The sequence below is a fragment of the Podarcis vaucheri genome (genome assembly GCF_965113315.1).
Source record: "Podarcis vaucheri genome assembly, chromosome: 1".
Taxonomy (NCBI): domain Eukaryota; kingdom Metazoa; phylum Chordata; class Lepidosauria; order Squamata; family Lacertidae; genus Podarcis; species Podarcis vaucheri.
This window is the reverse complement of record NC_138759.1, coordinates 4,030,373-4,044,028: the sequence shown is the minus strand read 5'-3', so window position 1 is coordinate 4,044,028 and position 13,656 is coordinate 4,030,373. Positions and strand designations below refer to the sequence as shown.

Below are 13,656 nucleotides of genomic sequence, written 5' to 3'. Positions count from 1 at the left end.
GTTGGTGCTGACCTTAAAAGCCCTAAACAGCCTCAGCCCAGAATACCTGAAGGAGCGTCTCTACCCCCATCGTTCAGCTCAGACACTGAGCTTCAGCTCTGAGGGCCTTCTGGCGGTTCCCTCACTGGTTAGGTTACAGGGAACCAGGCAGAGGGCCTTCTCAGTGGTGGCGCCCGCCCTGTGGAACACCCTCCCTTCAGATGTGAAGGAAATAAGCAGCTATCTTCTTTTTAAAAGACATCTGAAGGCAGCCCTGTTTAGGGAAGTTTTTAATATTTAATTGCTGTATTGTTTGTAACACTCGATTGGAAGCCGCCCAGAGTGGCTGGGGAAACCCAGTCAGATGGGCGGGGTATAAATAATAAATTATTATTATTATTATTATTATTATTATTATTATTATTATTATTATTATTATTTATTATCGGCCCGTGCTCCAACATAAATCAGCAACCCAGACTTTAAAAACCAGGGCATGCAATTAGCAGAGTGTGGTTCGCACACGGAAGTTGGCATGAGGCGTAAGTCATGCTACAGCTACAGATTTATTAAGCATAAATCATAACAAAGAAACATGTCGTCTCTCTCTCATGTCATCTCGGAGAGAACAGCGAAAGCAAACGCTATACAGTGGTGCCTCCAAGACGAAAAGAATCCGTTCTGTGATTCTCTTCGTCTAGCGGTTTTTTCGTCTTGCGAAGCAAGCCCATTGACGGATTAGCAGATTAGCGCTATTAGCGCTATTAGCGGCTTTTAGCGGCTTATCTGCTGATCGGATCAGCTGATAAGCGGCTTAGCGGCTTAGAAAAAGGGGGGGAGGGAAAAAAACCAGCAGGAACTCGCAAGACATTGTCGTCTTGCAAAGCAAGCCCATAGGAAACTCGTTTTGCGAAGCACCTCCAAAACGGAAAACTCTTTCGTCTAGCGAGTTTTCCGTCTTGCGAGGCATTCGTCTTGCGGGGCACCACTGTACGCAAACGGAAGTTCCCAGTATGCTGTGCTGGAATGTAAACAGACTGGTGACACACAACAGCCTCATGTCTGTTCCTTAAGGTGGAAGGGAATTCTCAACATCCTTAAGTCTGGCCCAGAGGGGGTACATAAGTACTAAAAGATTGCCATTGAAGTCGTGTGTTTGTGTGCCCTGAGTTTGGCTCTAGCGCCGCAACGTCTGTTTTGCTGTGCACAGGAACTCCAAGACCAAATCGATGAGCTTCAGTCTCAGCTGGAAGAGTACCAGGGTCAAGGCAGAGTTGCCCGGACTCCTCTGAAAGCCTCTCTCTACGAGGAGCTGGACGATGGTGGGACTGAGGACGCTCAAGGTAAAAAGGATGATCAGCTGTGGGGAGAGGAGGAGGAAGGGTCTTGGTTTAACTGCCCTCGGGGGCCTCGGAGCCGCCATTCCATGTTCGCAGATGTTCCATAGACATTCTGAATATTGAATGGTGTGTACATGCCAGAGATAATCGAGAGCCAGCAAAATAGAAGCCTTGCTTGGAGGGAGAGTAATAAAGGTTGCCTCAGGTTGAGAGGATGGATTGCCCAATCAGAAGCAAGAGAAGAGCTCTCCCATGGGAGCCACGATGTGGCGAAGGGTCGTAGATCAGTTTCAGAGCATTGGTTTTGAATGCAGGTCCAAGATTCAATTCCACACAACTCCAGATGGGGCTGGGAATAGATTCTATGGATGGCGGCTAATGGAGTGAGGTTGAATCCTGACAAGACAGAAGTACTGTTTTGGGGGGACAGGGGGCAGGCAGGTGTGGAGGATTCCCTGGTCCTGAATGGGGTAACTGTGCCCCTGAAGGACCAGGTGCGCAGCCTGGGAGTCATTTTGGACTCACAGCTGTCCATTGAGGTGCAGGTCAAATCTGTGTCCAGGGCAGCTGTTTACCAGCTCCATCTGGTGCGCAGGAGGAGACCCTACCTGCCTGCGCACTGTCTTGCCAGAGTGCTGCATGTTCTGGTTATCTCCCGCTTGGACTACTGTAATGCACTCTATGTGGGGCTACCTTTGAAGGTGACCCAGAAACTACAACTAATCCAGAACGCGGGAGCTAGACTGGTGAATGGGAGCAGCCACCGAGACCATATAGCACCGGTCTTGAAAGACCTACATTGGCTCCCAGGGAAGCTTTTAATGTTTGATGTATTAGAGTATTTTAATATTTTTTTGGGAAGCCACCCAGAGTGGCTGGGGAAGCCCAGCCAGATGAGCGGGGTATAAATAATAAATAATAAATTACCGTGTTTTTCGCCCTATAGGACGCACTTTGTCCCCTCCAAAAATGAATGGGGCGAATACAGGCAGTGTGGTGTAGTGGTTAAGAGCGGTAGTCACGTAATCTGGGTAACCGGGTTCGCGTCTCTGCTCCTCCACATGCAGCTGCTGGGTGACCTTGGGCCAGTCACACTTCTGTGAAGTCTCTCAGCCCCACTCACCTCACAGAGTGTTTGTTGTGGGGGAGGAAGGGAAAGGAGAATGTTAGCCGCTTTGAGACTCCTGAAGGGGAGTGAAAGGCGGGATATCAAATCCAAACTCTTCTTCTTCTTCCTGGAGAGCGAGAGGGGTCGGTGCACACCGACCCCTCTCGCTCTCCAGGCTTCAGGAAGCTCTGCGCAACCCTTGGGAGCCCGGCGCGAAGCTGCACCAGGCTCCCGAGGGTTGCACGGAGCTGCCTGCGCTCCCGGGCTTCCTGCAGCTCCGCGCAACCCTCCGGAAGGTTGCGCAGAGCTGCCTGCTTCCCGGAGTGCAGGGCGCGCTGAAAGCAGAGCGCCCGGCGCTTCGGGAAGACATCGGGCAGCCCCACAAGCTCGGGGGACAGCGGGGAGGAGCAGCGCTGCTATTCCGCTGTTCCTCGACCTGGTTTGGAGGCTGGCGCTGGGGAGAAGCTGGGGGACAGCGGGAAGGCGCAGCGCCGCCATCCCGCTGTTCCCCGACCTGGTTTTGGGGGGGAAATAAAGGGGGAAATTTTTTCTTTATTTCCCCCCAAAAAACCTAGGTGCGTCCTATGGGCCGGTGCATCCTATGGGACGAAAAATACGGCATTATTATAATTATTATTAAAGGCAAACGTTGTGTAGAAAACCAAGAAGGCCTGCATTTCTCTTGCTGATTTTGCATTTTAGCGCCCGGTTCTGAAGACTGCAACCCACTAAATATGAGCATAGAAGCTGAAATGGCTATCGAGCAACTGAAAGATCAGCACCAACAGGACATCTGCAGCTTGCAAGAGGAGCTTCAGAACAGGGTAAGCTGACCTCTTCCCCCGCCCCCCCCCCCATGTGAAGAGCAGGGTCTGCATCAAAGGCCTTCACCATGTTTGCTCAGGACACTTCCGAGGGGTTGGTCCGGGTTCATTGTGGTGGTGGGACCCTCGGCTCCCAGCCCCGGAGTGCTGTTTATAGCCATCCCACTTCCACTTTCATTCTGCTGCCTGTCACGATTTGCACAAAGCCTCTTTTTAATTGTCCGTTAACATGGAAACACGCCAGCCAGAACTGCAAACAGTATTCCAGACTTCCCTCCAGATGAGATCTTTGTTGAGCAGCCAACCTGATTTTCTTGCCCAAAGCTGGCCTGGAAATTAGATTTATCGCCTGATTTTATTGAGCAAATCCTTCTGATTTGCTTGCAGGTTAGCTAAGCGACAAATGAGCAGGCATGTTATTATATCCCTTTGGCTCAATTGAGCCTTGCAACTCCCCTCCCTCCCGCCTACAAAATTTACAAAATTAAATTTTGCATCTTTTGCATTTCACTTTCTTTCCTATTCTTGTTACATCATAACCTAACGTATTAAATTTCTCATCCTGAATAGGTATCAATTTCATCTTACAGGTCTTCAGATCACCCTGCTAATAATGTTAATTGCTTACAGTTGTCTTTCAAATATAATATAAATTTATTCCAGTCTTTTTGGGACACTTGATCTTGCTGGTTCCAGATTCTTCCCATCAGTTTTGCCAGTTCTGCAAAGTCCATCATTTTCATCTTCTACTCTTCTTTCGTTGGTACTTCTTATTGTTTCCATTTTTGGACTAAGAAAATTCTTGCTGCAGTAGTTGCATATAATAACAATTTTTTATCTTGTCTCGGTAACTCCTTACCCACTATACCCAGTAAAGAAAGCTTCTGGTTTTTTTATAAAAGTGTTTTTAAACATTTTATTTAATTCATTATATATCATTTCCCAGAAAGCTTTTACCTCTTTGCATGTCCACCACATATGGAAAAAGTACCCACCTTCTCTTTACATTTCCAACATTCATTTTTTGCTCTTTTCTCTCTCTCTGGGTTTTTTAAATAGAAGTGTTTTTAAACATTTTCTTTAACTCATTATATATCGTTTCCCAGAAAGCTTATACCTCTTTGCATGTCCACCACATATGGAAAAAGTACCCACCTTTTCTTTACATTTCCAACATTCATTTTTTGCTCTTTTCTCTCTCTTTCTCCCTTCCTCCAGCTGTGCCATTACCAGAAGCAGCTGGAGGAGAGCAAGACTCGCTGCGGCCAGGAGCAAGAGATCCTCCAGCAACATCACGCCCAGGAAAGGCAAGCCTTGGAAGAGCAGGTTGACCGGCTGCAAGCCCAGGTATCTGAGCTCCAGGAGGAGCTGGAGAGGCTCAGGCAAGAGTGGCAGGAGGCCGACTCACAGCAGAAGGTGGAGACTGGCAGCCTGCAGGCATCCCTGGAGGAGAAGGCCAGCCTGGTGGACCAGCTGAAATTCCAGCACCAGGAGGAGCTGCAGGCCAGGCTACAGGCGGCCCGCGAGGGCTTCGGCCGCGAGCGAGAAGAGCTGGTCCAGGCCAGGGTCCGGCTGGAAGAGAAAATGAGAGCCATGGCGCAGACCGTCCAGGAAGAGAAAGCAGAGATGGAGGGCGGTTTCCACGAGCAGCTGCGGAGGCTGGAGGAGAAGCTAGTCGTGGAGAAGGAGGCGCTGCAGCAAGAGCTGGCACGGAAGTATCGGGAGGAGCTTAAGGAGGAAAGGTGAGGGGGCTGCGTTTGGGCTCTCGTATCTACGGGACCGCCTCTCCTGGTCTGCCCCGCAGAGGACCTTAAGGTCCATGAATAACCATAGTTTAGAGGTCCCGGGCCCTAAGGAAGTCAGACTAGCCTCCACCAGGGCCTTCTCAGTGATGGCTCCAACCTGGTGGAATGCTCTGTCCCATGAGACTATGGCCCTACAGGATTTAACCTCCTTCCGTCTGGCCTGTAAGACAGAGCTATTCTGCCTGGCCTTTAATTTGAATTCAGCCTGATCTTTTATTTCCCTTCTCTTCCTTCCCCCTCCCCTTTTATGAAGATCACCCGCTCTGAGACTCCACAGCTAATTCTCCCCTGGTCTCCTTGCTGGCCCAATTCAGCCAACTAGCCCTGGGGATTATCTAATGCTTATTATCCCTAAACCGATTTCTGAATTTTGAATTTTATTGTTATTCATGTTTTTATACTGTATTTTTTGCTGCTTTTATAATTAAGTGTTTTAAATTTGTTGTTAGCCCGGTTTTTGAACCGGGAAGGGTGGGGTATAAATATATTATTATTATTATTATTATTATTATTATTATTATTATTATTATTATTATGTGTTCTGCAGCAGCTGCCTGCCCCCCAAGGCTGGCCCAGGTGGGCAAGCTAACATAGGAACATAAGAAGATCTTTCTGGATCAGGCCAGTTCCCCATCTGGTCCAACATCCCGTGACCAACCAGAAGCCAGCAAGCAGAACCCAAGAACAGGAACATCTCTCCCTTCCTGTGGCTTTGAGCAACTGGGATTCAGAAGCATGGCAGATCATGGCCATCCTGGCTAGTAGCCATCGATAGCCCTCTCCTCCATGAATTTGTCCAGTTTTTTTCTAAAGCCATCTAGGTCCTTGGCCATCCTGTGGCCTCCTGTGGCAGTGAGTTCCATAGTTTAACTCTGCACTGTTTGAAGAACTTAAGTTGAACTATGGAACTCACGGCTGAAGGCCACCAACCTCTTAGATGGCTTTAGAAGAGGACTAGAGAAATTCATTGATGACAAGGCCATCAGTGGCCACCAGCCATATTGGCTCTGCTCTCTGCCTCCACAGCTGGAGCCAGTGATGCTTCTGAATTCCAGTTGCTGGAAACCACAGGAGGGGAGAGTGTTCAAATGATGCTTGTGGGTTTCCCACAAGCTTCTAGTTGGCCACTGTGAGAACAGGATGCTGGAGTAGATGGGTTGCTCGCATGACCCAGCAGACTTTTCTTGCAATCTTAAGTAAAATTGCCTCCACTATATTGGACTAAGCTGTAAACAAGTCCCCATCTTGGACTTCAGTTGATGTGGGGTGGATTTAAGAGGAGGCGGGAGGAACAATATTCGAAAGGAGAGAGGATTAAAAATGAAGATCCGAGACAAATAAACTGCATTTGGACCTTCGTTGAGACTCCCATCTTGGCCTGTGGTCTTCAAAGGCTGAGGCCTAGGGCAGTCATTGTTCTGCCGCCGCCTGTCCCTCGCTTGGCAGAGGCTTCAGTAATGTGTTGTGTTGACCACCATCCAGGGCAAAAATGGAAAATGAATTTAACGGAAGAGTTTCTCAGATGGAGGAGCAGTTTGCCGCGGACCGACAGGCACTGGTGAGCAAGTATGGGGAGGCCCTGAAAGGCCTTGAGGAGCGCTACCAGCAGGAGTTGCGTGAGGCCTCTGAGGAGAAATCCCAGTGGGAGTTTGAGAAGGATGAAATGGCCCAGGAAGATGCCGAGACCCAGGAGAGGTGGAAGGAAATGCTGGCGCAGGAGAAAGAGGCTTTGTTGGCCCTCACGGAAGAGAAGCAGCTTCTGGAGAAGCATTTTGAGGAGTGTGTGAGCTCTCTGGTCCTGGAGAAGGAGCAGTTGCAGAAGCAGCTGGAGGATGTGACGAAAAGCGAGCGCGAGCTCCACCAGGGACTCCAGCGAAGGCAAGCGGTCCACCAACAGGAGTTCCAGAAGAGAGAAGACGAAGGAGAAATGTCCAGAGTCGAGGAAGATCAGGAGCTGCTCCTCCAAAAACTCAGGAGGCTGGAGGCTGAATTCAAGGAGGAGAAAGACAAGCTGACTTTGAGGCTCGCCACCGTGGAACACCTGAAACAGGAGGCGCTCAGCAGAGCGGCTGAAGAGAAGGAGGAGTTGAGGGCCAAAGTCTTGACTCTTGAAGGCAACGTTGAAGAGCTCCAGCAGGAGCTGCAACGTCTGTCCAAACTGCAAAGAAATTTAGCTTTTTTGAACAGAGAAGCAGACACGCAGAGGGGCGATTTCCCAGCAAAGCCCCAGGAGCTAAGAGAACTGATGGACTTTCTTTCAGACCAGAGAAAGGACCAAGAACTCGCAGCAGAAGGGGGCTCAACAACTGTCTCCAACGAGAGGAAGCTGTTGAGAAGCCCAGCTCGTTCTCCTAGTTTTATCACACTGGTTCCAGAATCGCTGGGGGACTCGCGGTTGCTGAACGTAAGGGACCAAGACGATGCTCAAGTAAAAACGGACGATGGCGTCGGAGAGTCAGGCAGCCTGGCGATGGAAATTGAAGAGACGATACTGGAAGGACCCATGGAGACGACTCTTGTCTTGGAGAAGGCCTACGAGGAGATCTGGGTGGAGAACGATACTCTAAAGCGCCAGCAGCACCAGCTTCGAGAGCGAATCAGCCTCCTGGAGGCCGAATGTGACCAGGCCACTCTGGACCGGCAAGACATGGCTTCCCAGGTAGAGAAGGAGCTGGAGGAGATCCTCAAGACCATCCCCCAGCCGAACGCCTTGCCCTGCGGAAGCGAGGAGCGCGGGGAAAGTCTCAGCCGAGGACAAGCCAGTGTCACAAAACTGCACCCAGATTGCGTTGGAGGCAACAAAAGGCCCATGGCTGGAGCCCCAGAGGCTGAACTCCAAGCTATTGAGATAGCAGACCACAGAGGGGCAATTGGGACTGAGAAGGCAGAGCTGGGAAACCAGGCGCCAGAGCTTTGGGGTGCGGCCGCCGAGAGAGACGTGAGCTCCAGGGGGCAGGACAAAGGTTTTCCTGCGCCGGAAGAACTTGAGCTGCAGAACCAGGCCTTGAAAGCCGAGGTGGGCAAGTTGCTTGAGCAGAACGCCAGGCTGGAAGACCGCTTGCCCCAGCTGCTGCGTCTGCAGAGCAGGCTGGAGGAGCGCGACCGAGAGAGTCTCGCGCTGACGCAGGAGAAGGTGCGGCTGCAGGAGAGGGTGGTGGAGCTGGAAGAGGCCCACGGCCAGATGTCCACGGAGAACGCCGAGCTACTGAATGCCAACCTGGTCCTGCAGAGCCGGCTGGGCAAGATGGAAGCCTTTGTGGCCACCCTGAAGACCCCCAAATCAGGGCGGCGCCACGGCTGGGGCGAGAACGGAGCCCGGGACGCGGAGACGGAGGGGCTCCTTGAGCTGAACAGAAAGCTCAAGGAAAAGGTGGCGGCCCTGCTGAAGCAGAAGGGGAGCCTCGCTCAGGAGAGGGAGGACTTGAACGCGGTGCTCTGGGGCTTGCAGAACACCTGTGGCGAGCAGCGGCGGGAGCTGGAGTTCATGAGGTAACCGGGGATCCCGGCCCCCCTCTGCTTTCTGAAACTAACCTCCTCTTGACTCCCTGATTGACCGCCTCCTTGCTGCTTCCACTGACCTCTCTGGGCTTCTTGCATTAACCAGTAGATTAACTTTGGCTTAGAAGACCTTGTGTGCCTCCTGCGATTCTAACAGAAACCAATCACTTCTAATGCGGCTTTGAAAAGTGCATGCATGTCTGTTTTCATGCACATCTCAAGTGGTACAGCCCAGGGTGTGGTTTGCTTCTTTCGCCCATCAAAGGCTGCTCAAATTTTCCTGATGTCGATATCTGAGTCCCGCTTAGTCTGATGCTTCTGTATTGTGTCTCTCTTAACACCTTACCTCTTTCCTGTCCTCTTCTCTTGGCTCATTATCTCTTTTTAACGCGCCTTAATTGCAGTTGGTGGAAGAACGGCATTTGTCTTATTTTTATCCAAGGAGAGCTCAGCCATCTAAATGCCAGTTACACTTAACGGATGGGTGAATGTTTGGCTCAAGGCTAGATCTGTGGGGTTTGTTGTTTTTTCCTCAAAAGGAAAGTCCACAATGGCATGCAGGCCTCCTTGGAAAGATGTCCTGGCCACCATTGCTGATCTTCTCTTGCAATCTGCAGCCGCAGGAGCAAAGGCTCTTTTTTAAAAAAATTATTTTTATTGATTTTCCAATAAAAACAGCCAATCATCATATCCACATCGTAATCCAATCCAATTAAAAACAATAAACTAAAATTTAAAAAGCGACCAAATTGTAATCCAAATTGTAATTATTAATTTTTCTGGGCTCCCCATAGTCTGGACCTCTGAAGCATATCTCCAAATCTTCCTTCCTGCCTCGCTGTTCTCGTTGTTTTCATATTTCCCACCTTCTGATCTTCACTTTAAAGTTCTCCGTCCCTGGCTATGCGATTCTCAGTCATGTCAAAAATCATATATCCTTTCATCCTTTGAATACAGCTTTATTTGTAAATATATATTTTTTCAACTGTCTATTGTCCAGCGTAGCTTCCCCTGACTTCATTCCAATCTTCCAATCCGGGCTGTTGTCCAAGTTTATCCTTTGAAGTTTAACGACGCAGTAACTCCCAAGTTGTTAAATCACACCAATCCGGGCTGTAGGAGCAAAGACTCTTAGTCCAGATAAGACGGGGGAGACTTGTCATTTCAAGGTCCACATGCCCTTGGGGGCAACCCTCCCAGTAGGTGGGAACAGAGGCAAAAGGGGGGAGCACATGGCTGTGAGTCTTAGCCTTGCACCAGGGCTGCAATCCAGCCATGGAACAGTCATAGAATCGTACAATTGTAGCATTGGAAGGGAACTTGAGGAACATCTAGTCCTGTGTTTCCCAAACTTGGGTCTCCAGCATGTTTGGGACTACAATTCCCATCTTCCCTGACCACTGGTCTTGCTAGCTATGGATGCTGGGAGTTGTAGTCCCAGAAAGGCTGGAGACCCAACTTTGGGGGGACCCTGATCTAGTCCAACGCCTTCATTGCAGGAATATGCAGCTGTCCCGTACGGGGATCAAACCTGCAACCTTGGAATTATCGGCACCACACTCTATGTGAATAGTCAGAGGTTTCTTCGCATTCTCGGCCTCTCTGCGCAGCGCCCCTTCAGCGAAGCGGCAGGAGAAACGGAGCCCCTTCCATTTCTCCTCCCGCTTCGCTGAAGGGGCGCCTCGCAGAGAGGGAAAGCTGCGCAGCACCTCTCCAACGAAGCGAAGCCAAGAGAGCAAGAGTGCGCACTGATCCCTCTTGCTCTCCTGGCTTCAGCGAAAGCAACGCGAAGCCTGCATGGAGCCTGCATTCGCTCCATAAGACACACTCACATTTCCCCTTACTTTTTAGGAGGGGAAAAGTGTGTCTTATAGAGCGAAAAAATGCAGTAATTTTCTGTGGAAGGTACTCAGTTTCTTGCTTAAGGCGAGTCAATCTGTCAAGAATTCCCCCAATGCGGTTAGGAAAATGCTGGGATGATGCTATAAGCAATGCACACTCCAGCACACAAATCCAAGCCAGAGCAATTCACAGGAACTACAGCGCCTCTCTGTTTTTGCACCCCAGGTGTGAGATGGATCGCCTCAGAGAGGAAAATGCTCTTTTGCGGAACAAAATCGCCTTTATGAACGAGGAAGGCAGCGTTTGCGACCTGCGCTTGAGGGAGCTTAACGGGTCTCGGGAAGAACTCTGGTAAGTCTCTCCAAACTGGAAGCGAGGAACCAGCAGCAAGGGAGGCCATGTGTGGCCCCCAGCTTAGTTTTGCGGGGCGTGGGGGGTAAATGGGAGGTGGCAGATGGCGAGAAGAGGGTGGCCCCGCGGTTTTGGCTCGGGGGCTGGTAAGAGCAGGCGACGGGGGCACCGCAGGCCAGATAAACAAGTCCCTCAGGCCTGATCCGGCCCGCGGACCTTAGTTTGGGAACCCCTGACCTAAGCAATCAGGATTCAGTTTAGCTGCTATGAGATGCCCCCAAGCCGGCTGCCGGACGTCCATCGATCTCCCATAGTCACGCAGATTGAGCAATTAGCGACATGAGTTTCTTCTAGAGCTCATGCACGCTCTATCAGCAGATAATGCACAGCCAAAAGTTGCACGCAGGAGAGCATTATTTACAAGCTTTATTCAGCGTTGATCAGAACAAAGAAAAGACATGACTGTTCTGCGTCAGTGTCTTCGACAGAGAGAGAAATGAAAGCAACAGCAAAACTTAAACATCCTGTGAACAGGACATGCGCAGACTCTGTGACTCACAAAGCCTGCTCCCTTTTAAGGTGGAATGGAAATATCCTAACAGTTTTCACTGTTATTCATGCTCCCGCCCAAGGTGCCTTTGCGCTCCTGCTCCCTTGCACACGCATGCATGCTTATTTAAGGCAAATGAACTTGTTGCTGCATATTAAGAAGTAACATTTCTGTTCACCTCAGGCAGCAAATGGAGTCTGTGCAGAAAGAAAAAGTTGCGGTGCAAAAAATGGCCGAGAACCTGAAAAAGCAGGTAAGCCCTTAGCTGAGTCTTCATTTTGTATCTTTGGGAGGAGACACTATAAATCAGTGGTGCCCAGAGAGGGTAGTTCCACCCCCCGGGGGGGCATGCCAGACCATTGCTGGGTCAAGTTCATCAAGTTTGTTGAATCAATTAAACGCAGTACAGTCGACCCCCCACATTTATGCATGTTCAATGTGTGTGACTACGTCAAACCCGGCAGTGACCCAAAAGCATCACGAAAAGGGGCAGAATGAGGTGTTTGCAGGCTTTTCTCAGTGGAGTTTCAAATATACGTGATTTCACTAATAATAACAATAATTTCTTATTTATACCCCGCCCATCTGTCTGGGTTTCCCCAGCCACTCTGGGCGGCTTCCAGCAAAATATTAAAATACAGTCATACCTCGGGTTGAATGTGCTTCAGGTTGAGCGCTTTCGGGTTGTGCTCTGCGGCAACCCGGAAGTAACGGAGCACATTACTTCCGGGTTTCGCCGCTCGTGCATGTGCAGATGCTCAAAATGATGTCACACACATACACGGAAGCGACAAAACGGATCCCGTTCACATCCTGAGGTACCACTGTACAGTAATTCATCAAGTATTAATAGCTTCCTTAAATACGGCTGCCTTCAGATGTCTTCTAAAAGTCAGATAGTTGTTTATTTCTTGAGGAGGGCGTTCCACAGGGTGGGTGCCACTACCGAGAAGGCCCTCTGCCTGGTTCCCTGTAACCTCACCTCTCACAGTGAGAGAACCACCAGAAGGCCCTCGGAGCTGGACCTCAGTGTTCAGGCAGAACTATGGAGATGGAGATGCTCCTTCAGATATCCTGGGTGCCTTGGAAGGTAACCCCCATGTAAATTGGGAGTTGCCTGTAGTTTTAATTGGATTTTGAATAAATGCAATTAATTGTTACTGGTTTGGATTTGATTGAGTATCTTCCTTAGTGTGTCATGCAAACAGCTGATGTGTGTAATTTTTTTTTTTTTTATGGAGTAGGGTTTCCTTGCCGTTGATTTTTTTTTTCCTGGGCTCTTGTTTTCTGATCAGGCCTCTGAACTGAAAGCCCGGAATCAGCAGCTGGAGTTTGAGAACGCAGAGCTTGACCGAAAAACGTCTCCCCACCAGGTGGATGTGCAAGATCTTAACCAACGGCTGCGCAAGGTCCATCAGCAGAAGGAGGTGGAGAAGGGTCTGCCAGAGGAGAGGGAAGGCTCCTGGCTCCGGGAGGAACTGGAAAACTGGAAAATCCAGGTATTTTGGTGATTTATAATGAGGTCCTGCCAGAGAACACAGCAAAGCAACCTTGTAGAGCTATTGATTGCGAAGCACTCATTTGTAAATTTTATTATTACGTTCCTTCTTGGTAATCCTGCAGGTAATTCAGTAGGGATTTGATCTTCCATATCTTTTTCTGTGTTCCCTATGGAATGTCAATTGCTGTTGATTATTTTCAAATTACCTCTTACATTTTAATACTTTCCTGTTATTACCTCTTCGTCTTTCTGTTTTGTTGATTGTAAGTGTTTAGTCAAACCCTTCTAGTGAGTCCACTTCTTCACAATCAGGAATCACAAGACAGAGAAACCAATAGGAGAACATTTCAATCTCCCATAACATTCTATACAAGATCTCAAAGTAGCTGTCATATTACAAAAGAATTTCAGAAATAGACTGGAAAGAGAAGTTGCTGAATTGCAACCTATTACCAAACTTAAAACCATGGAGAGACCTAGTCTGAACAGAGACATTGGATTGTTATCTCATTATACATGATAAAGCTATTATTAGCCACCTCACCCCTTGCTTTTTCCTTTAAGACTAATTGCAGTCGTTAAAAGGTTTACCACACCTATCAGCCAATTACCCATTCCCACCCCCCTTCTGAGTAATACCCCTCCCCACCCTCTCACCATATATAAGAGTCTGGTGACTTCTGTTTCAGTGTATCTGAAGAAATGTGCATGCATACGAAAGCTCATACCAATAACTAGCTTAGTTGGTCTCTAAGGTGCTACTGGAAGGAATTTTTTTACAGTGGATGCTCGGGTTGCGAACGTGATCTGTGCGGGATGCACGTTCGCAACCCGCAGTGGCGCGTCTGCACACACGCA

The 13,656-nt window shown here is 49.3% G+C and overlaps 1 protein-coding gene across 1 annotated transcript in view; it reads left to right on the top strand.

Moving 5' to 3' along the window:
* Positions 1 to 13,656, top strand: part of NIN (ninein) — a 147,880-nt gene that overhangs the window by 95,791 nt on the left and 38,433 nt on the right. Inside the window, exons 15-21 of the mRNA XM_082229404.1 lie at positions 1,190 to 1,322; positions 3,130 to 3,251; positions 4,470 to 4,993; positions 6,539 to 8,545; positions 10,622 to 10,747; positions 11,481 to 11,550; positions 12,593 to 12,796. Of these exons, the coding sequence (XP_082085530.1) occupies positions 1,190 to 1,322; positions 3,130 to 3,251; positions 4,470 to 4,993; positions 6,539 to 8,545; positions 10,622 to 10,747; positions 11,481 to 11,550; positions 12,593 to 12,796 (3,186 nt within the window). The remainder of the gene's footprint in view (positions 1 to 1,189; positions 1,323 to 3,129; positions 3,252 to 4,469; positions 4,994 to 6,538; positions 8,546 to 10,621; positions 10,748 to 11,480; positions 11,551 to 12,592; positions 12,797 to 13,656) is intronic.